A 24,628-nucleotide genomic window follows, 5' to 3' on the forward strand; every position below is an offset into this window, starting at 1 on the left:
CACTGACCTTATTTTGAGCTAAATCCTATGGAGAAATCCCATTGCTTTGTTGTCGAGGGAAACCGAGCGCAGCTTACTTCCGGGTTTTAGGACGCGTCACTGCACCACTAAATTGATGCGATTTGATTGGATTGTGAGGCAAGGGAAGCCAGCCGCCTCTGGCTTCCCTTGGCATGGCCCTGACCAATCACAGGTTGGCAGGGGCATGACGTGGGCCTCATCTGATTGGTCAATCCCTCCATTTTTTTTCACCAAGGGAAGCAAATTTCGGCTGGCCTCCTCTCGCAACAGAGAGTGCAATCTACTGTTTCACCATAACATCTAGAGGGGCGCTGTTTCACTCTTTGTAAAATACTCAATGAGAATGGGGGAGAGACGGGCCGGCAGAATAATTACCGAAACTAAACGAAGTGTTTTTATTTATTTATTAAAATTATAACTACAATCCGAAAAAACAGGGGAAGCCTGGCTTCCCTTGGCCTCCAGGAGAAAACGCTACTGATAATATTGACTAACGGAAGCATATATAATGTGAACAAAATAGGTCCGAGCACTGAGCCCTGTGGCACTCCATGGCTAACTTTGGTTTGCATGGAAGATTCATCGTTGACACGTACAAACTGAGAGCGTTCAGATAGATAGGACCTAAACCAGCCTAAAGCAGTTCCCTGTATGCCAACTAAGTGCTCTAGTCTTTGCAATAGGATATCATGGTCGATAGTATCAAATGCAGCACTAAGATCGAGCAAGACAAGAATAGAGACAAGTCCCTTGTCAGAGGCTATTAGAATGTCATTTGTGACTTTAACCAGAGCTGTCTCTGTGCTATGTTGTGTTCTAAAGCCAGACTGAACATCTTCAAATAAATCATAGTTTCTTAAGTAATCACACAGCTGTTTTGCGACTGCTTTCTCAAGAATTTTTGAGAGGAATGGAAGATTAGAAATAGGTCTATAGTTGGCTAAAACCTCTGGATCGAGGTTGTGCTTTTTAAGAAGCGGTTTTATCACTGCTACTTTGAATGATTTTGGAACATAGCCTGATAATAAAGACATATTCATAATATTTAATAAAGAAGTGCTAATTAATGGAAAAACTTATTTTAACAGCTTAGTTGGAATCGGGTCTAAGATACACGTTGATGGTTTAGAAGAGAGAATCATTGCATTTAATTGTTCAAGGTTTATGGCTGATGTACTCTCCGGAGTCGATTTCAGCCAACAGTGATGTTTAAAAGAGGCGTGACGCATGGCTGGACTAATGTCGACGAAGCACAGCTCTGCAAACTGTTCCCGTTGTGATTATAAGTTATTTGAGATGATCAAAATGTGCATCAGACTTTCTGCCCTTTACCGTTTGTTTACTCACTAATTACATCTCCCCTGGATGTTAGGCTATTTTTTTTTAATACATCTGTTTTCATTGTGAGGCGATGTTTACAGTGAGAAAAGCTGCTGAGGACAGTGCAGAAAGCAGAACAGTGTGTATAATATATATCGCTCAATAATATATGTAACAGGCCGACTTTACACACTTTATTTGTAGGCTTTAGGAGATATCTACCAATAAACAGTAGATATTTTTCATAAAACCATATAGTGCTTCACATCATAACATATACAAGGGCTGTAGCCTGATATTTAGTTATGCTTTAGGAGCTGTATGTGTTTGTTGTACAATGTGTGTGTGTGTGTGTGTGTGTGTGTGTGTGTGTGTGTGTGTGTGTGTGTGTGTGTGTGTGTGTGTGTGTGTGTGTGTGTGTGTGTGTGTGTGTGTGTGTGTGTGTGTGTGTGTGTGTGAGAGAGAGTTGATGTGCCAGGCAGACAGGCAGGTCATAGTACTTATCCGACATATAAATGGTCCAAAATGGTATATTCTCCGTTAGCTTACGAGCTCCTCATTTGATTTATCAAAAATGTGCTCCGCAATTTAGCATCATATTGGATATGGGCTGAACTTGTCGTGGATTGGAATTTTTCCGATCATTCCCCTCGGAGGAGGAGTTCGCAAGAATGTGCTTAAAATGCATGAAAAACGCACATTTTTCAACATCGCCAACTTCCAGGGGGCTGGGCTAATAAAAGGCCATTTGAAATATGTCCAAAATCATAATAGCAATGTATATACATCGTTTCGTGAATATCGGAAAAACTATATCCGAGTAGTTTGGAGTAATTTGCGACATGTAAATCGTCAAAAATTGTGTGTTCGCTGTTTGCTTACGACCTCCACGTTTGATTTATCAAAAATGTGGTCTGCAATTTAGCATCATGTTGGATAGGGGCTGAACGTGTCCTGGATTGGAATTTTTCCGATCATTCCCCTAGGAGGAGTTTGCAAGAATGTGCTTAAAATGCATGAAAAACGCACATTTTTCAAAATGGCCAACTTTGTCGGGGGCGGGGCTAATGGAAGCAAATTAGTCATTTGTCCGCAATTCGATGAGGGAATGTCAGTGCCAAAATGTTTGAAGTTCAGTAAACTATATGTGACTACCACACAATAGAGGGCGCTGCTGAGCTGTTTTAACAAAAAAATAAGTTGTTTTTTTACATTCTCGAAAAGGTTGTGGGCTTTGATGTGTGTTGCAAGTTTTGCGTTCCGAAGCACATTTTAGCACATCGTCATAAATAAAAAAAAGTATAGGCCACGCCTAAATTTGCCTTTCATTGCAACACTTTAAATATAAGTTCGTACTCATCCCCAGAGTATGTCTAAAAAATAAAATAATTATTTCGTCCACAAGTTCTTGAGTTATACATTTGTCATGATTTTGGCGCCCCCTATAGTCCAAAATGAAAATTTGTGTTTATGCCTATTCCCCAATACAGATGGAACCTTACCACCAAAATGTGTGTTTTTTGGATACATTATTGATGAGTTATGAGCATTTCTATCTAAGTCCCGCCTTTTTGCGAACACATTTAGAGTAATGACGGCCATATTTATCGACTGAACATGCTCATATCCTACGGTAATGTGTCTGACCCTCCAGCGATGCTGTATACTAAGTTTGGTGTTGAAAAACAAAAAATTGAAATTTAAGTGAATATTTCACTGTTTTTAAAATTATGCTAATTAAAAATAAAAATTAGGCGGAGCTTAGGGGTTCAAGGAGATTATATGTAGAGCAGGTCCACCCGAATAAGTGTGCAAGATTTCAGGTCTTTCGGAGTTACGGTGCATCTTTCCAAAAATGGAAATGGCCATAGGTGGCGCTAGAGAGCATGTTGAACAATTTGAACACAAGGACTCCAGAATAGCACATTTTTCAACGATCCTGGAATTTCTTGCAAAATTATACAACTTTTGAAGCATCCTAAAGCCCTCAAAAACAGGATACCGAAATGGAATAATAAGAATAATACCTAGGAAAACAATAGCTTTCTCGCACTTCGTGCTAGGACGCCGTTGGGTCCTAGCGCTCCGTGCTCGGGCCCTAAATATAGACTAATATAATTAAAGTTACTATATTAGCAAACTACTTCAGTATAACGTTGCTGCCACGTTTAACGCTGGATGATAAGAAAACCTCAACATTTGACTTGTTCCTCAGGTCCAGCTCAGACTAAAGGACCAGGAGCTGAGGACTGAGGACAGAGCTTCACAGCTTCTCTCTGACAATGAACAAACACTAAATTAATTAGATTAAAGGTCCATCCAATATATGAAGTAATTAGGTGTTCAGAGGGCCAACATTGTTTAACAGCTTGTCACTAACCTGAGAGTCTCCAGTTCACAGTGTGGACTCTCCAGTCCAGCAGACAGCAGCTTCACTCCTGAATCCTGCAGGTCGTTGTTACTCAGGTCCAGCTCTCTCAGACTAGAGGACTGGGAGCTGAGGACTGAGGACAGAGCTGCACAGCTTCTCTCTGACAGGTTACAGCCACTCAGTCTGGAGAGGAATCAGTTACACAGAATAAATCAATTACAACTGTTATTTGTTGCTGAATAAATAAAACTACATTTAACCTGGATAGTTATGTGTTCACGTACAGAGCTTTGTTGGAGGCTTTGACCACTGGCAGCAGCCTCAGAAGAGCCTCCTCTGAAGCAGAGTATTTCTTCAGGTCAAACACGTCCAGATCTTCTCCTGATGACAGTAAGATGAAGACCAGAGCTGACCACTGAGCAGGAGAAAGATTCTCTTCAGAGAGACGTCCTGATCTCAGGGACTGTTGGATCTGCTCCACTAGAGAACGATCATTCAGTTCATTCAGACAGTGGAACAGGTTGATGCTTCTCTCTGGAGACAGATCCTTATCTATCTTCTTCTTGATGTACTGGACTATTTTCTGGTTGGTCCCTGAGCCACTTCCTGTTTTTGTCAGCAGGCCTCGTAGGAGTTTCTGATTGGTCTGCAGTGAAAGACCCAGGAGGAAGCGGAGGAACAAGTCCAGGTGTCCGTTTGGACTCTGTAAGGCCTGGTCCACAGCACTCTGGTAGAGATGTGTTAGTGTAAGTTTGACCTTATACTGCTGGGAGGTTGTTGGTTCTTCTGCCAGCAGGTTGACTCCAGAGGTGATGAAGGTCAGATGGACATGAAGAGCAGCCAGAAACTCCTGAACGCTCAGATGGACGAAGCAGAACACCTGGTCCTGGTACAGTCCTCTCTCCTCTCTAAAGACCTGTGTGAACACTCCTGAGTACACTGAGGCTGCTCTGATATCGATGCCACACTCTGTCAGGTCGGACTCATAGAAGATCAGGTTGCCTTTCTGCAGCTGCTCAAAAGCCAGTTTCCCCAGAGCCTCCATCATCTTCCTGCTCTCTGGACTCCAGTGTGGATCTGTCTCAGCTCCTCCATCATACTTGATGTTCTTCACTTTGGACTGAACCACCAGGAAGTGAATGTACATCTCAGTCAGGGTCTTGGGCAGCTCTCCCCCCTCTCTGGTTTTCAACACCTCCTCCAGAACTGAAGCAGAGATCCAGCAGAAGACTGGGATGTGGCACATGATGTGGAGGCTTCGTGAGGTCTTGATGTGGGAGATGATGGTGCCGGCCTGCTCCTGATCTCTGAATCTCTTCCTGAAGTACTCGTCCTTCTGTGGGTCAGTGAACCCTCGGACCTCTGTCACCATGTCCACACACTCAGGAGGGATCTGATTGGCTGCTGCAGGTCGTGTGGTTATCCAGAGGCGAGCAGAGGGAAGCAGCTTCCCCCTGATGAGGTTTGTCAGCAGCACATCCACTGAGGTGGACTCTGTGACATCAGTCAGGATCTCAGTGTTGAGGAAGTCCAGAGGAAGTCGACTCTCATCCAGACCGTCAAAGATGAACACAACCGGGAACTGATCAAACCTGCAGATTCCTGCGTCTCTGGTTTCAGAGAAGAAGTGATGAACAAGTTCCACCAAGCTGTACTTGTTCTCTCTCACCACATTCAGCTCTCTGAAGGTGAATGGAAATATGAACTGGATGTCCTGGTGGGCTTTGCCTTCAGCCCAGTCCAGAGTGAACTTCTGTGTTAAGACTGTTTTCCCAATGCCAGCCACGCCCTTTGTCAGCACTGCTCTGATTGGTGCATCTCTTCCAGGTGAGGCTTTAAAGAGGTCTTCTTGTCTGATGGTTGTTTCTGGTCTGTGTGGTTTCCTGGATGCTGTTTCAATCTGTCTGACCTCATGTTCCTTGTTGACCCCTGCAGACCCCCCCTCTGTGATGTAGAGCTCTGTGTAGATCTGGTTCAGAAGGGTTTGGTTTCCTGCTTTAGCGATGCCCTCAAACACACACTGGAACCTCTCCTTCAGGGTGGATTTGAGTTCTCTGCATTCTGCAGCAGGAGTTCCTGAATGAACAAACAACAGGTGGAATCAGTGAGTGGGTCCTGCAGTGAGACTCTGAACATTTAAGTGTGGCTGTATAGTTTGAATCAGCTACTCAGAGGACACACTGATGCAGACGTGTGCAGCATATTAACCTGTTAAGCCCCAAGGTCCCCGCCGGCGGGTACTTTTAAGATTAACGGGAATAATCTCAGCTAACTGACGATACAAACCATTTTTACCAAAACAAAACACAAGTCTCATAAGAAGCATCTAAATGACCCCTGAGCGAAAAAAGCTTACCTATTACTGCACCGATAATCACTCCTAGCTCCCTTATTACTTATCCTAGCTGCACATCGTTTATGATCGTAAAGACACAGAATCTAACGGTGCCCACCTCAACACTGAAAGATACAAACTCGCGACGTTATCACCAAAAACGTACATCAAAACAAGTGGCGCTAGGTAGCCCACAACGCTAACATGGCTTACCTTCGTCTTTGTCTGGTCTAAACTGGTCTTCAATGGCATTAAAACGATAACAACGATGCTGTAGTTAATCCATAGGTTAATCCAATGTGACTGTGTCCCTTTGAAATGTTCTGATAATCCATAAACTATAAAACAGCTTTTCCGTTGCTTGATATCAGAGCAGGGATATTTCTCCCCTCTGCTGAAAGCTAGCATGCACACAGACGCCACCTTTTTTTTTGAACATGAGTGTGTGCGGGACGATTTCCCTTTGATTCTATTGGCTCTAACAGTCAGAAAGAGATGTCACATGTCAAAATCGAACAAGGGGGCCCAGAGATATGGAAAATCCACCCAAATGGCCCCAGAAGAGGTTTCTTTTGCTAAATCTGTCTAAAAAGGTCAAATATCACTTGTTTTGCATCAATCTTGAAACAGGGTACTTATTATATGTTGTACTTTGGATTCCTAAAGCTTTTAGTCTACCAACCCATCATCCAAGGTTAGTTTTCACTGTAAGTACAACATATGTTTTGGACGGACACTATCACTTACAGTTTTTTACTATGTTCAATCTGAATTTTCTTTCAAATAAAAAACCTCGATATTGATTCTGACTCTTCTACATCCAACTCACAGGTTTATCATTACTTTGAGAACAAAGATTATTAATGTAACCCTTTTTAGAAGGGAAGATATGGTCATTTGTTCTGGGAATGTCATTTTGGAGCCTGAGACCTGAAAAACAGGCTCAGGGCTAAACATATGAACAGCAGAGATTGTTTGAATCAGCTCCTCGGAGGACACACTGATGCAGACGTGTGCAGCATATGAACAGCAGAGATTGTAAACTTCTCCATGTTCCTCCATCTCCTCTCCATCATGTGAAATGTGTTAAACCCTCTTACTGCTCTGCAGACGCTCAGCCAGCTCCTCCTGCTTCATGCTCCTCAGGAAGTGCAGAGTGATGTTCTGAAATGCCTCTCTGCTGCTCCTACTCTGCTCTTCATCCTCAGCGTCCAGGCCCTCCTCTTCCTCCCTCTGACTCTCTGAGCATTCTGGGTAATCTGAACCCAGAGCCTTCTGGAACTTCTTCAGCTCGTTCTTCACAAAAGTCACGATGTTCTCCTCCAGCAGCTGGAACAGATTGATGAACATTGATCAGATGAATATCGTTAAAACTAAAGTTATTATGTTTGGGATAATGTGCAGCAAGGCGGACATTATTGGAGAAATAACACCAGACGCGAATCTTGACCACACTCACACTCAGGCAGGGCCAGCCCTCACTACAGAACCCTCTGGGATCTCTTGAACAGATTTAGTCGTCTGCCTTCAATCAGCAGTTCATTGAATCTGGTTCTCCAGAAGTTAGTAGAGGTGAGACCTTTCAGAGGTGGATCTGATCCTAAACTTTCATCGACTCAAAAGCTTCTGATAGGTCAATCAGTAGGTCTGATTAATAGTCAGATTAACACAGGCCCCCCGATGCAGCAACAGTTCATTTAAAGAAGACAACATGTGGTCATCTGTCCGTCTGAAGGCCTGCTGGTCTAAACAGAGCAGCGTGGACACTGTCAGGACCTGAATGGTAGATCATCTGTAGTTCATAGTAAATGTATATTTGTACACACCATAAATATGGAGTCCAGGTCTGAGTGATGCTTCGGGGCGGACTGATCACTGGGAACCTCTGAGAACTCCTGCAGAACTCTGTGGAGAAAACATCAAGAACATTTAAAGAGTCTACTCTGCACACAGCTGACTGAAGGTGTTCTGAGATGGAGACAGAATAACAGGGTAACTGTGGCTCAGCAGCTGGAGGAGGGGGGGGGGGGGGTTATAAAAACACCAACATTGCTGAGGCCTGAAAGCGTCCGACCATCAGAAGCCTCCCAGCCGCTGATGGGGCAAGGAACAGAAAGCACCAACAAATTGTCGGTCTAGAAGCAAGAACCAATAGGCTACGTCACACTTACGTAGGAGGCGAGGCAGGGGCGGGATCAACCTGAGCTAACAGTTAAAGGCGAGTACGGCAAATGAAAGTTGTAACAAACAGTAGCTCTGAGCAAAGTGCCTAGAACACAACCACACACGGCATCTATTGCACGTCTGTCCGTCCTGGGAGAGGGATCCCTCCTCTGATGCTCTCCCTGAGGTTTCTCCATGTTCCCCTTTAAACTGTGGGGTTTCTCTGGAAGTGTTTCCTTGTACGATGTGAGGGTCTAAGGACAGAGGGTCTAAGGACAGAGGGTCTGAGGACAGAGGGTCTAAGGACAGAGGGTGTCGTGTGGTCAGACTGATATTCTGTACAAACTGTGAAGACCACTGAGACAAATGTGTGATATTGGGCTATATAAATAAACATTGATTGATTGATTGATTGATTGATTGATTGATTGATAGCACAGAGCTAGAACCGCGTTGTTGTGAAAGGGGCAAGATAGTAACAGAGTCCAGTTTTAAATTCTTACCTTTCATCAGCACTTTGTCCAGCTTTAAAGTTCATAGGAGACTCCATCGAAAGGTCACTCTTCATGGACTCACAGCTGGGATCAGGACTCTGCTGCTGGGTCCTGATACAAATAAAGAAGAATTCTTCTTTTTATTGGACTTATGATCAAACTCACATTTTAAACAGGCTAACGCTGCAAACTTCCCGCAGTCGGACCACTTTCTGAGTCTGAGGGTGCGTTCACACCAGCCTTTTATAGCCCGGTTGAATCGAACCCTGGTGCATTTAGCCGCTTGGTGCGGTTCATTTGGGTCGGTGTGAACACAGTCTGAGACCTCTGAAGTGAACTAAACAACCGGACTCTGGTCCTCTAAAATAGGTGGTCTCGAAACGCTTGCTTGTGAACTCTGGAGCGGTTCATTGCTGGTGTGAACGCAGTCCGCACCAAAACACAGGAAGCGCAGTATTTACGTGTCACAAGAACGCGGATGTCTTCAAAAATCTTTAGCGAAAGAGTCTTTCAAGACATCCACGGTTGTTTAGTTAAAGGTCACATGTCATGGCCATTTCCACTGATCATAATTCCATTGTTGAGGTCTACTAAAATATAAAAATACTGTGCAATTTTCCAAACTCACATTGGTTTCGCATACAGCATCTCTGTAAAGTATGTGTATTCACTCTCTGTCCTAAACGGCTCGTTGGAGCTCTTGCCCCCCCCCCCCTCCCTGTGAGCCCAGTGTGCTCCAATTGGTCAGCTCGGCCACTGTTCTGATTAGTCAACCACCAGAGAGGCTCCGCCCATGTCTAACAGTGCTTTTTTCGGCTCGCTCTGAGCGGAACATCCGTATATTTTATACGCTAACTAACCGAACTGTACCTACAACTGTTGTTATAGAAGAGTAAGTTATTTTTACCTGTAATAAACTACTACTGTTTGATGAAAAATCAAATCATGGTTTGCTATATATGAATGGTATGTTATAGGAGCAAATGATTCAGGGAAGAAAGGCTACTAAGTATTTCCATCAAACTTTATTTATATATATGTGTAAATATACATATATACACTGTAAAGCAGGGCTATTCAACTGCACATTCAGCTGGGCCAGACATTCAGCGGCCTGTAAAAAGCGGGTAGTGACACATTTTAAACCAACACATATTACTGCGATGAAAAACATGCCATTTTTATTCATTGTTCATCTACTGTAACAAAGGTAGGTCAAAAAGTGCATAAAAACTCACAAAATTAGCATTAATTTAACAGAATCTGAAAAAAAAGTGCACAGTTGTAGCGTTACATTCGTTTGCTTTAGAAGTCAAATATTCAGGTTATGTTTTTTGAACCAGGCACATCAAAAAGTGCATTTACTGAATACAATAATAGCAGTCTTAATAAATGTCCTCACATACAAAACAAACAGCTAAAGAGCTCCAATGCAACACAAAGAGGTAGTACTGTAGCAATAACATTTTTTCACTTTTCAAGTAATAACAAAAAAATCATACGTTTTGGTCCCATTTGACCCAGACACATTACAAAGTGCACTTAAATGAATACAGAAAGAACTGTCAAGTTACCCTTCAGTGCACAAACCCATAACAAGGGATACGGGTAACTATATGAATGAATACTACACAACACGTCTACTATAGTAAACTAGGTGCTTACTATCACCTCATTTGGGATTTGTCATCGCTGACTTTCTCAATGGGAGAAGGGACATTTTTTGTTTTGAACAAGAGCAGTGATTGTTGGCTCATAGGATGTCAATGCAATCCTAAGACATTGGGTAAGAGTGCTGTCAGTCAGGGAGCAGCGAGTGCTACTTTTGATTGAGTTCATGTGTGAAAAGCTTGATTCACATGTGTATGTTGATCCAAACATACTGAGCACACAGATCGCTACTTTCTGAACGTTAGGGAACTGCTGTTGTTTGACATCACTCCAAAACTTCGCTGGCCCGTTAGTGCGCTGCATGTCAATAAGTTCCAGTGTATATTTCCCCTTGTCGATGCAGGGGACCACTTCCTTTGCTCTGGTTGATGCGTCCCCCTCTTCTGCAACAGTGAAGGGGTCTCTGGCAAAGCCCATCATCACCTCTGTGGGCAGAGCAAGTCCATCCAATCGACCGGCAAAGTTCTCTTTCAACCTCGCAATGAAATCTGTCATCACATCCGTGATTTGTGACGGAGATGTGATGTGTTTGGGGAGCGTCGGAAAATGCAGCATCCGACCCGTGCTCAAGTCGGTCGCGAAAAGGTCCAGCTTGACTTGGATCTGCTCCACAAGATCAATGACCGTTTTGTCTCTGTTTACGCTTCAGAGTTGAGAGGGACATGTTTTAGAGTTGCTATCATTGGACCACCGTTACTAGCACCACTGGATGCACTTTCAAAAAACGTGCTGCGTTGTGGTTTGGTGGTTTCTATGCAACGCGGAGTGTTGCGTTCATGGTCTGTACTAGTGTAGGAATTTGGCTACGGGAGGCTGGTGTGTGTGTGTGTGTGTGTTGTCCGCCAGATACGCCAGGAGTTTCCTGATCTGGCTGGACGAAATCAAATGCAAATCACAAAATATTAGAGAAACGTAGTTGTTTTAGATTTGTCAGTAGTAGTTGTGGTAGGAGTGTGTATCTATCTAATCTATCTATCTAATCAACACAGTTAGCTTGCCAGCTAATATGCTAAGCTACGTTTGCTAGTTATTCAGTGTAACATGCCAACCTACTATGAACGACAGCTAGTCTAGGCTAGCAAGAACATGTTTACAATTGCAATCTTATGCGGATAGTCTGCTACGTTCGGTCATTCATTGTAGCTGTTATGAAAACAATGTTTTCCCTAGCTGTCTAGCTCTAGGTAGCCTTCTTGTTTAGCTATGTAGCATACACGCTATGAACGGTAGCTCACACGCCAGGAACGCCAACTATAATGTACTGAAGGTACGGTAAATCACCCAGAGCATACTGTCTATGAGTATGTTGTGTGTGAATGCAGACATTCTCCTGCTATGAGATACATGTAAGGCATCTGCTGACATTGGAGTTGATATATGGAAACGCTAGCAACTTAGTTAGCCCTGTTAGCACTGTGTCAATGGCAGCCAGAAAAACGTTTACCCATTTACACAGTCGTGGTAGATATACCTTGTTTCTTTTAAACATCATAAATACACAAACAACAATGAATACTTACAGGACTTACCCGAATCTCCCGCTGGTCCAAACAAAGTAGGAACAGCATCGTCCTTCAGTGCCCTACGCTGTACATATCCGGTATGAATCGCTCAATGTTTTGTATTTTCTGTTTTAGAGTTTTACTCGCTACAGGGTGTACTTTGAGGGTTTTGACTCTGCAGACCGTTTCCTAGAAAAACCTTCATAACACACAAGGGGACGGGTAATAACCGGAAAAGCATGACATGTGACCTTTAAAGAGTGAAGCAGAATGAAGCGTTGAACAGTGTCGTGTAAAGTACAAATGCTCCGTCAACTACATAAAATGTGAACCTTCTGAAAAATGAAACAATGGAACAAACTGTGGTCTGGTGCGCACCAGAGAAGAGCATTAGGTGTGAATGCACCCTGAGAGTCAGGACATAGTCCAGTTTTCCATTTCATACCTTCCTTCTGCAATAGGGAGATCCATAGACCAGCCACTCTTCATGGACACACAGCTGGATCCAGGTCCTTCTTCAGGTCCAGGTCCAGGTTTAGGTTTCTTCCGCTGCTTCCTGATAAAAACAAGTCTGAAGTCAAACATCTCTGAAAAGATGGAGTAAGGTAGAAGAACCAAAGAGCTACAGAACAATGTCCCAGCGTCCGGGAGAAGAAACTCTGAACTCCTCAGAAAGAAGCTGATCACGTGACACACTTTACATTCTCACCTTCCCTCTGCAGGACGTCCAGATTCAAAGACAAGAGGATGATCCATAGACCAGCCACTCTTCATGGACACACAGCTGGATCCAGGTCCAGGTCCAGGTCCATCTTCAGGTGCAGGTCCAGGTCCAGGTGCAGGTCCAGGTCCAGGTCCATCTCCAGGTCCTGGTTCAGGTTCAGGTCCAGCTTCAGGTCCAGGTTCAGGTCCAGCTTCAGGTCCAGCTTCAGGTTCAGGTCCAGGTCCAGGTCCATCTCCAGGTCCTGGTTCAGGTTCAGGTCCAGCTCCAGGTCTCTGCTGCTGCATCCTAATACTGATATCAGACAAAGATAAAGATGGCGTCTCCTCTCCGTTAACATGAGTCAGCAAAATGTCTCCTGAACCCGACATCAATGAGTTCATTCATTCATAAAAAAAATGTAATATATTCAAATGGTGATTTGAAAAACAAAACAAAATAATTGAATTTAAAAATGTTTTTATTGATTTTAAAATATTTTCAAAATTAAAACCTACATTATTGATTAAAAAAATATTTGTCAGATTTACACATTTTATAAACAGAATTTTCTATTTTTAACATATAAGTATTGTATTTATTTTATAAATGATGTGAATGATTTAAAAAGTAAATCATAAATTGTGTATTATCGTATTGATTTAGGGAAATTCTTTTATTGAATCCAAACTGATTTTAATGATTGATTCTTGTCATTGATGTAAACATTATTCAAATTGATCAAAATGTAGTTAATTGATTAAACAAATATTCCTCTTAATTTCAAAGGTTTTAATTGAAGGTACTACATTTATATTCTAATTATTAAAAAGTAATTTTACTGATAAAATATATTGTATAAAACAATATTATTGATTTGAAATAGGGCTGTCAAGTTAACGCCATTTTTTAAATTTATCCATCCATCTTCTCCCGCTTATCCGTGTCGGGTCGCGGAGGTAGCAGTTCCAGCAGAGAGCCCCAAACCTTCCTTTCCCCTCATCAACCAGCTCTGACTGGGGGGTCCCAAGGCGCTCCCAGGCCAGCGAAGAGATATAATCCCTCCACCTGGTTCTAGGTCTACCCCTCGGTCTCTTCCCAGCTGGACGTGCCTGGAACACCTCCCTAGGGAGGCGCCCAGGTGGCATCCTAACTAGGTGGCATCCTAACTAGGTGCCCAAACCACCTCAACTGGCTCCTTTCGACGCGAAGGAGGAGCGGTTCAACTCCGAGTCCCTCCCTGATGACTGAACTTCTCACCTTATCCCTAAGGGAGACACCAGCCACCCTGCGGAGAAAACCCATCTCGTCCACTTGTACCCGCGATCTCGTTCTTTCGGTCATGACCCATCCTTCATGACTAGTGCTGTGTACCTGGACTCACATTCAGGTTCAGGTCCGGACTCAAGTCCAGAGGTTCAGGTTCAGGTCCGGACTTATAAGTCCGGACTTGTGTCAAGTTGTGTGAGTAACTAAAGTGAACTTATTGTGAGCTAATTATCAATTGAAAATAAACTCATAATCAACTCAAATTCAAACTCGTCAGGTTTATTGTGCCCCCTTCCAACTTGTGTCTACACCATGTCTTTTCTAGAACTCTACATGTGTTACTAACTACACAACACAACTACATACATAGTGATGTACATACAAGACTCAATATGCAAGAGTACAAGTCTATGTGTTCTTGTTCAAGAACAACAGCATATTGACATTGTCTGGGTGAAGTGTTGCTCTTTCGGCAGACACTATATCACCATACATAGAAAGGAGTTAGCTTAGCTACACTACCAAATATGGCAACCAGCATCCCACGCTGTCAGTGTCCACTATGTCTAAGCCAGCTTCCCTTGACGTCACACAGATCTCGCGAGCAGTTGCGATATTTTGCGAGACTCCGTGAGTTCAGTAATGGCCGCCATATCAGAAGCCAAACCAATGTTTTTCGTCTTTTCTCAGCGCAAATTTCTCGATCTATGGAAGGTTTTAGATGTTTTAGAACACAAAGGAGAATATAAGTAAGTACCGGTTCCCGACGTTCCGGTTTTAACCGGACTTGAACCGAAACTTTTTACAAGTCCAGTACCGGTTCGGCGTACCGGTACGCAGCACTATTCATGACCATAGGTGAGGGTAGGAAGGAAAATGGCCCGGTAGACAGAGAGCTTTGCCTTCTGGCTCAGCTCCCTTTTCGTCACAACGGTGCGGTAAAGCGACTGCAGTACCGCTCCCGCTGCTCCGATTCTCCGACCCATCTCACGCTCCATTGTTCCCTGACTCGAGAACAAGACCCCGAGATACTTGAACTCCTTCACTTGGGGTAAGGACTCATTCCCTACTTGGAGTGGACAGTCCATCGGTTTCCTGCTGAGAACCATGGCCTCAGATTTGGAGGTGCTGATCCTCATCCCAGCCGCTTCACACTCGGTGGTGAACCGATCCAGTGAGTGCTGAAGGTCGCAGACCGATGAAGCCATCAGAACCACATCATCTGCAAAAAGCAGTGGTGCAATCCTTAGTCCACCGAACTGCAGACCCCCTCCCCCACGACTACGCCTCGAAATCCCATCCACGTATATTACAAACAGGATTGGTAACAAAGCGCAGCCCTGGCGGAGGCCAACCCTCACCGAAAATGGGTCCGACTTACTGCCGAGGACCCGGACACAGCTCTCGCTTTGGGAGTACAGAGATTGGATGGCCCTGAGTAGAGACCCCCTCACCCCATACTCCCGCAGCCCCTCCCACGGTAACTCCCTGGGAACCCGGTCATACGCCTTCTCCAAGTCTACAAAACACATGTAGACCGGATGAGCGTACTCCCAGGCCCCCTCCAGGATCCTTGCGAGAGTAAAAAGCTGATCCGTCGTTCCACGACCAGGACGGAATCCGCATTGTTCCTCCTCAATCTGAGGTTCGACAATCGGCCTGACCCTCCTTTCGAGTACCTTAGAGTCAACTTTCCCGGGGAGGCTGAGCAATTTTTAACGCCACTAATTATTTGAACATGCGATTAACTCATGTGTATTTGTCCTCGGCCCGCCCTATAGTTTCAGAGCCCACAGGCTTGACATTGTTGTTGTTGTTTTTAGTTGGATGGTGGCAGATTCTAGCGAGAGAGAGTGTTTTAAAAATCAAGCCAAACCCTCGCTTGCGGCAGACCACGCTTGAAAGTTTGCCGGGGAGACGCCTGGACAACAACAGCGATAGCTAAATGGGGGGCTAACGCTTAACATTTTGGAGGACGAGGGGCTGCGTTAGATCGGATCGGATCCAACGTGTCGACTGCACAGCGCATTGTTCTGACCCTAGATGGGAACTTTAGAGAGAGAGAGGTTCCAGGTTGTTGTGTTTAATATTCAGGAGAATATTTGTCATTGTTCCAATGATAATAAACAAACATTTGGAGAAAGCATATTTGTCCACTCATATGTTGATAAGAGTATTAAAAACTTGAAAAATATTCCTTTAAGGAACATTTAGAACAGATAAAAAAATGTGCGATTAATTTGCGATTAACTATTCTAATCGACTGACAGCCCTAATTTGAAAACGTTTTTCTAAATAAATGAATATTGTATTGATTTAAAAGTAATTTTTAGTATTTATTATACTATTATTTTATCATGATAAAAATGATTTAATCTATTTAGGAAATATTTATTAATTGAATGTATTATATGTATTAAATAATACTTTAATATAGAACGTTTTTATTGAATTCAATATATATTTATAAATAAATAATTTAATTGATCAAAACATATATTTTATTGACTTGGATTTAGTATAGATTTTTATAGATTAGAAATAGTTTAATATAAGCTTTATATTGTGTTGAATGTTTGATTTATTGACCTCAGAAAACATATACAAATAAGACTCTCTTCAGTCCGTCTCATTCCTGAAGTATTGATTTGAGTTAGCATGTTGTTAGCATGCTGTTAGAGCAGCTGCAGCTGTTATTATCGATCATATAAATAACTGTTAGCAATAAACACATTAGAGAGATGAGTCTGAGGTGAGAGCAGAGATCAGCTGAGAGTCATTTCACTCTGAAAACGGTCACTTACCGAGTTTAACGAGGAGGAAAGCTTCTGCGTCACAACGAGAACAAAGTGAAAGTAACTTCTGACACCGGAAGTCCCCACAGAGAACTGGTAGGGAGAGAAGTTGATGTGAATCATTAGCTGTACATCAGCTCCATCCTGTGGCAGCACATGGTATCACATCTACTGTCAGTGCATATTAAAGGAGACTGCAGCAGTGGCGTAACTATCGACGGTGCAGCCAGTGCAATGCAGCCGGACAGGAGCCCATGCAACAACAACAAAATTAAAACAAATTATATTTCAATGGCATTGGCATTGCTCCCTTTCATGTGATGTGATACCTTGCGTGACAAGCGAACCGATTAATCAACCTGTACTGTACTGTGTGGCAGCAGCAAGTTCGGCAGCATCAGTGGCGTCGCCTGGGGTAGGCAAGCCCCGGATGTTTTTTCTTTAGCCCCAGACAAATTCTCCCTCAATAATATAATACATGAACCTACTTTACCTATAGGACGGACGGCAGAATTGTAATTTCCCATGTTGAGTGAATGCAACACAGAGGCAAGACGACGCCACCAGACCAATCAGAGAGTTGCATGGAAATAAACGTGTTTTATTGGCTGACAGGTACGTACCTCTCCTCTGTGACAATGTTTAAACTTTAAACTGTCAGCCCCATTTAATAAAAAAGACGGCAATTCTCAGGTGGCTCACACAACAACCCCAGAGCCACCACCTGAGCCAGGTGAACAAGGTATGTACCTGTCAGTAAACTTACAAGTTATGCGAACAATGCTAGCAAAGCATACATTATAGCTACGTTGACGTTACTTTGAATCGCGCGTGTAAGCTAAACCGTTAGCAAGTAGCTATAGCTAGCCAGATATATTAAATAAACACTTTGTCATACAATATAAATGTTGTGTTTTTTAGCGTTACTTGGTGATTTCAAAGAAAGCTCTCTGGGAAATGTTGACTTACTGTCAGTGTTCGACATGAAGCTAGAAGCTACCTTACAGCACACAGTTGATCCTGAGTGCTGTCAGTTAAAGTGTTTCACAGTTAGCTTAGCTAAGCATCAACCTAGCACTGAAATATATGGATGTTATTTGACAGTATTTCTGAGAAAAAGCTGAAATGGTGTCATGCCACTGCTTTACGTGTCGACAGCATGTTTGAACGTATTTGCAGCAGTAAATCTGGCTGTTTGAACACTGACGTTGCCATAACAACACCTGAATTTAAATGTGCAACCTCTTTTTGAGACAGATTTTGCATGAAATTAGAATTCTTCTGAATGATATGATATTGAGAGCTATTTTATATGTGAACATTATGAGATGGACAGCCAGCTAACAAGCTTTTTATACAAATATTTCAGATCAAAGCTAATCCAGTGGGGCTCCTGAAAGGGGGCAAGGGACATATGCTCCCACATATTAAGCCTTGACCCCCATCTTAAAATTGATATGATCAAAACATGATCTGCATTGTCGGAGGCCTTTTTTTCCTCATTATCATGTCAAATTGTACAGATTTCCTTAGTTTTGAATGCAGAAAGATGACTATATTAGAGTATTAAGTGAAAATGACTATATTCAAGTTTTAAGTAAATATATTAAGTGAATTACTCAAACTGCATTTGTATAGTAATGATTCTGTCCTATTGGCAGATAACTACTCTTAACAGGTTGTTTAAAGGTTTCCAATGTAAATTTAACTATTTTCAATTGGTTAGTATTACATTCTGTGACAGTGTGGTGACACTCATTTGAATGAAGGCACATTTGTGTATCTTGAAATTCAGTTATTTGACAGAGCTGGAAACTGACTTAAAATGCTTGTTTGTCTTTACCTACACAGTCATCACAGACGAGCCAAACAGAGTGGAGGATGAAGAAAGGAGAACAGGAGAAAGGGACACACAAGAAGGAGATACAACAGATAAGAATAACAATGAACAGGAACATCAGAACAGACAAGAGTCAATGGGTAACTGGGGAACTGATTTAGGGACTGCAGATACAGGGCCAAGGCAAGGGGCCAAGAGATTATTTCAACCAAGTTGGTTTGATACTTTGAAATGGCTCGAATATTCTACAACTGCCAAGTCAGCATTCTGCTTTAGTTGTAGATTATATGGCAAACCAAAGCAATCAAGGGATCAAAGGGACACCCTCACCACCTCAGGATACACAAACTGGAAGTGTTCATTGGATTATTTTCGAGAACATGAAAAGTCAAACATACACAAGGCCTCGATTATTCTCTGGAGGAGCTTTAAAGCCACCCAGGTCCACGGGCACATCACACAGCAGCTACATGCTGCAAATGTCAGTGAGATTCAGGAACGTAGGGAGTATCTGAAACGCATAGCAGCAGTGACAGCCTTTCTTGGGAAGCAAGGGATTGCTTTCAGAGGGCACAGCGAAGCAGCAGAGAGTGATAACAAGGGTCATTTTATGGAATGCATGAAGCTTCTTGAAAACTTTGATCCTTTTCTGCAAACATATAACGCACGGAGTAACTTTACGTCACAGCAGGCAGAACAACAGCCGGTGCTTCTCGTGAGTGTTTTCCCCGGGAATCTAACACAATACACACAAACGCAAAAATACACAAACACACACACACACACACACACACACACACACACACACACACACACACACACACACACACACACACACACACTCGCGAGCTTCCCCCAGACCAGTAATACAAACGAAAATATGTTTCCTCCGTTAGAAAGCTAGGAATATCCTCTTTCCAACAGTGTATAACTCAAAATGTGTCTTCGGGTCAATGTGACTGATTTCGATGGAGCAAGTTTAGGCACGAAAAATACTACCAGTAGAAATGCATTGCTTTTATGTGCTTCATCCTCTGAAAACCACAGGATGGCGACTGTCGCACATACTGACATAGGTACGCTCCTTTTTATTATTGTCACCTGCATAAGCAATTATCCCACATCGAGTTCGCTAACGTTACTAGCTTAAACAAACGTAACATGCAACGTTAGCCTAATCCAAAATGCTCTACTACGGCTTACCTTTCATATGGCTCGTCAGCGCAGACTCTCCCATCGCGAATAATTGAAATTCTTTGTGGCAAACTGTGCAGAAGGCGAATCGTTGGGTTGATCCTCGTTTTAGCCACAGCTTGTATTTCTTTTCGGATAGCCAACGCTCGTTAAAACAGCAACCTCCTGGCATACTGTCATTCTCTCATTAGAATGCCCAGGTCACACAAAATAAAACACTTGCAGGTCGCGCGCATAGCGCGGGAAGGCCGGAGCGGAGCTGTTTTATGTAGAAGCGAAGCAACTAAGCTCGCTCCGACTTCTTTATTTTCTTTTAATCTAAAAAGCAAACTATTCAGTCAGACAGCAATTTATTGTAAAAGTAAAGCATTTACAATTTCCAGCACTTTATCTCAAATCCAAGCACCATTCCCAAAACTCAAGCACTTTTCAAGTCATGAAAACACCTCGTAAAAATTCAAGCATTTTCAAGGATTTCAAGCACCCGTACGAACCCTGATATAAGCCACCTTCATGTGTGACCTACCTCTCACCCTCATCACAGAATGAGATGATTGAAAGCACTGCCAACGTTATGATGGCAAGGGTCATATCTGAGATCAAAGAGGCAGAAATGTACTCGGTAATGGTGGATGAAGCAAGGGATAATCACACAGAGCAGCTTGCATTGTGTGTGCGATATGTAAGTCCACAAGGCTCGATGAAAGAAAGGTTCCTTGGACTTTCTCAGCTTGCAGCATTTGATGCTAAAACCATCACTGACACAATAGAGCAGCTACTTGACAAACATGGAATAGGACATCTTAAATGTGTTGCCCAGAGTTATGATGGTGCTGCTGTTATGAGTGGGAAAGTGAGAGGTGTACAAGCTCGGTTTAGAGAGAAGCATCCAGAAGCACTTTATGTTCACTGCTATGCCCATGAACTCAATCTTCTCCTTTGCGCCACTTGCAAAGCCATCCCAGAGGCACGTGACTTCTTTGATCTCCTGGAGTGTCTCTACTCTTTCTTCTCCACATCTCTTGTCCACCATCAAAGATTGGAAACATTTCAGAAACAGCTAGAGGTAGGGGACACACAACTTGTTCAGCTGTCACACACTCGCTGGGCATGTCAAATTGAGTCTGTGAATGCAACCCTAAAAAACCTCCCTGCTTTGATCCAGACTTTAGGGAGCCTTTCAGCCCCTCTGGCAAAGGGACTGGAAAGCAAGCTTTGCAGATTCAGTACCATCTACATGCTTGTCCTGTTCCAGACACTGCTCTCAACCAATCAGGGCCTGCACAGACCCCTGCAGAAAGAAACAATTGACTTGGTGCAGGCAGTAAATTACAAAACAGCAGTTGAGAACACACTGAAAAGCTACGCTGCTGCACGTGCAGGCGGAGTGTCCTGACCTGGCTGTGTGTCAGCCCCGCCCCTCACAGTGCGCCTGGCAGCCACAGCGCTCCAGGCTAAAATGCTGGTCACATCTTTATGTAAACGGCAATTTATCGAGCTCAGAAAAGTTATCGAGTCCATTTTTATTTATCGTACGATAAGTCAATTTATCGATTATCGCGACAGGCCTAGTTGCACCCCTTAAAGAAAACCCCATTCCTTACAAAGTAATTCAGATTATACCCTTTGCTAAGTGTTGCGTACATCAAAGTGTATCTAAAAGTATCTTGGTAGCAGAAAATAACTAAAATATGTAAAGTTATCAGAAAAAACCCATTGTTCAACTGAACAAGTGTTTAAAAAAAACAGCCATTAAAAGAAAACAAATTCCTTACAGAGTACTTCATATTCTACCAGTTGTTAAGTGTTGCATACATCAAAGTGTATCTAAAAGTAATAGTAGCACAAGAAAAGAGAAAAAAGCATTAATGTTAACAAAACTGGATTGATCCACTGAAACAGTGTTCAAATCAAAAGTGCCTTTAAAGAAAATGTATTCAGACAAAGTATTTTATTTTCAAAAATGTTTAAGGTTTTCCTTTGTGAGAGAATTACACACAAATCTGCCGAGTGTCAGTAAAAAGTGTTAAAATCACAAACTTGCCTTTCAGAGAAACATTCTTTAAGAACAAATCTAATCAGACAATGTACTTCATTTCTAGTTTTACGGTTTTGCATACCTCAAAGTGTGTCTAAAAGTATCAAGAGAAAAAAGCCATAATCTGCCTAGGCCATTAAAATAAAACAAGTTCCTTAGTTGTGTTGGGGGTTAGCATCAGACCCGTTGAAGGGGGACGAGTCTGTCTGGCTCTCTGAGGGATGGTGTGTGAGAGCATCACTGAAGATCAAACTTAGATCAGCACTTGTCAGAAGGTAGGCTGTGTGTAAACTCCAGAGAGGGGAGGTTTTGGTACACTGATGGCTGGCTTACGCTGCAAACTTCATCACCTTTTAACAAGAGAGTAAGTCTATAAAACGTTATTTTGGATATTTTACACATCAGCAAAAAAAAATACATATTTGATTTTAAAAATAAGCTAGATACAAGCACATACAGTTTTAAATACATATATACCCACTCTCCACAGGGAATGAATCATATGGGGTTCCACCAAAAGAGTTAATCCTCTCTAATATTCCAATTCGTATTTGGTTCAGACTTTCCTGAACTGAGACACACACAAAAAAAAAAAGGATTTGATTAAAAATATCTACACCACATTATTTGTACATAGAGGGATACTTTCCCCAAAGCTTCTAAATCATTAGAGCCACAGTGCTGTTACAAAATAAATACAACAGATGCACAGAGGTTGTTTAACCTCTTAAGCCCTGAGCCTGTTTTTCAGGTTTCAGGCTCCAAAATGTCACTAACACAGCAAAGACTATATCTTCACTTCTAAAAGGGGTAAATTAATAATATTTTCTCTCAAAGCAAGGTTACATCTGTGAGTTGGATGTAGAAGTGTCAGAATCTATCTAGATGTTTTTATTTTAAAGTAAATTCAGATGGAACATAGTAAAAACATGTAAATTATAATGTCCGCCTAAAAAAACCGCATTACTTATAGTGAAAAACACCCTTGGATGATGGGTTAGTAGACTAAAAGCTTTAGGAATCCAAACTATAACATATAATAAGTACCCTGTATCAAGATTGATGTAAAACAAGTGAAATTTGACCTTTTTAGAGAGGTTTAGAAAAATTAAGTCCAGGTGGACTCACCTCTGGATAATTTGGGAACCATCGGTTCAGATTATCTTTTTTTTCACCTAACTCCACCCCCACTATCTTCTGGCCTCATAGCCAAAGGAAGGGGTGGAGAAAGGGGGAGAGGCCGGGGCTGTGAGGAGACAGGGGCGAGACAGTCTCACGCACAACTTCAAAGAGACTGCCTTAATCAACACCTAGATTAACATCAGAGGCTTATAACAGGCCGGTGTGAAATCACACCGGCCTGTTATAACACCTCACCCCTCACATCCAAGGATTAGACAACTAAGGCGCTACACAGGGGGGCATTTCAAACCTACGTGTGATGACACCTCACCCCTCACATCAAAGGATGTCACACCTAGGTGTGACATCCACCCCGAACAAAGGGAGGCGGGACTTAGCTCATTAGCATAAGTAGGGAGAAGTGTGACCTGTCACACCACCTGTCACTTTTCATGCATACTAACTTGACGAAAGGGGTATGAATATTACTACTGCCATGGTAGCGTTTTTAGCTGCCTAGCGCCACATGTTTTGATGTCTGTTCTTGTTATTATCTCGGCGAGTTTGTATAATTGAATGATAATGTCTGCACCCATTGATTCTGTGTCATCTCACGATGTGAAAAGATGGGTTGGATGTGCAGCAAAGATAAATAATAAGGTTTTGTGAGTGAATTTTGGTGCAGTAATCTGTTAGCATTTTTCGCTCGTTGCTAATTCAGAGGCTCAGCGTTAGCATTGTGGTTTTTATTTTTTAAACAAAACTAAAATGATCAGTTTGATGAATTTCTTCCCGTTACATGGATATAAAACATTCATAGTTTATTAAATGAACATGCCCTCAGACACTGTTTCCTGCAAGATGGTCGGGGTTTGTCGGGTTCTACCTGTTAAGCCAATCGATCATGGCTCCCGAATACAAACTGGAAGCTGATTCCACAAAAGTGGAGCTTGATAAGAAAAGGCTCTGGCTCCCATTGTACTTTTAGAGACTCTAGGAACAACCAACAACCCTGCATTCTTGGAACGCAATGCCCTAGTAGGACAATAGGGTATAATGAGTTCTTTAAGGTAAGATGGTGCCTGCCCATTAAGGGCTTTGTAGGCAAGAAGAAGAATTTTAAATTCTATCCTGCGTTCTATAGGGAGCCAGTGTTGTAATGTAGGTTTAACTAATAGTCCATTTAATCAAGCTTATTGAGCTGATCCACCTCATCCTCAAATGTGTTTGTTCATCATGGCGACCTCCAATATGACATAGAATTTAGCAACAGAATTACCTAGGTGTGACTTACCCGTTGTTTTCTCTGGCGTTTTGCAAGACTCCGTCAGGGATCGATCCTCAGCCAAGGAACAGGACACTGGAATCAAACTGGACTTAGGACTCAAGCTACGTGGGAACAGGTTACATTTCCGTCTGACTTGTCACTTATCCAACAACAATCAGAAGGGCTACATGGACTTTAGTTTCCTATCACAAATGTGAACAGGTAGTTTTATTAAAGTTTCACAAGTTATAACACCACACATCAATAAAAAATGAAATGCGTTTTGCTCGGATTGTATCTGAGATTTAGGTTTGCCTCACTACTAGTTAGTATATAACAGGGGTATTCAACTAAAATTCAACGAGGTCCAGTTAGAGAAAATGTCCCCATGCCTTTGCATGGGGACATTAACTTCCACGTCCAGAACTTCAAAATGTCTAAGTTGCTTCATCAGTTAGTGTGATATATATTGAAGTGGCTTTATCAACATCTGCATGTCATCAACAACTGACTGCCAATCAAATAA

General features: G+C 42.5%; 1 protein-coding gene across 3 annotated transcripts in view; it reads right to left on the reverse strand.

Moving 5' to 3' along the window:
• LOC307037540 (uncharacterized protein) overlaps window positions 1-24,628 on the reverse strand; it is a 77,208-nt gene that overhangs the window by 17,203 nt on the left and 35,377 nt on the right. The window contains exons 6-11 of one of the 3 annotated variants that reach the window (XM_079678515.1): window positions 12,323-12,433; window positions 8,714-8,815; window positions 7,874-7,952; window positions 7,148-7,376; window positions 3,997-5,788; window positions 3,722-3,895 (exon numbers count right to left, since the gene is read on the reverse strand). The exons of the other annotated variants lie outside the window; for them this stretch is intronic. Coding sequence (XP_079534641.1) covers window positions 3,722-3,895; window positions 3,997-5,788; window positions 7,148-7,376; window positions 7,874-7,952; window positions 8,714-8,815; window positions 12,323-12,433 — 2,487 coding nt within the window. The remainder of the gene's footprint in view (window positions 1-3,721; window positions 3,896-3,996; window positions 5,789-7,147; window positions 7,377-7,873; window positions 7,953-8,713; window positions 8,816-12,322; window positions 12,434-24,628) is intronic. 3 annotated transcript variants of the gene reach the window in all.

The sequence above is a fragment of the Notothenia rossii genome (assembly GCF_949606895.1).
Source record: "Notothenia rossii genome assembly, chromosome: 4".
Lineage (NCBI taxonomy): Eukaryota > Metazoa > Chordata > Actinopteri > Perciformes > Nototheniidae > Notothenia > Notothenia rossii.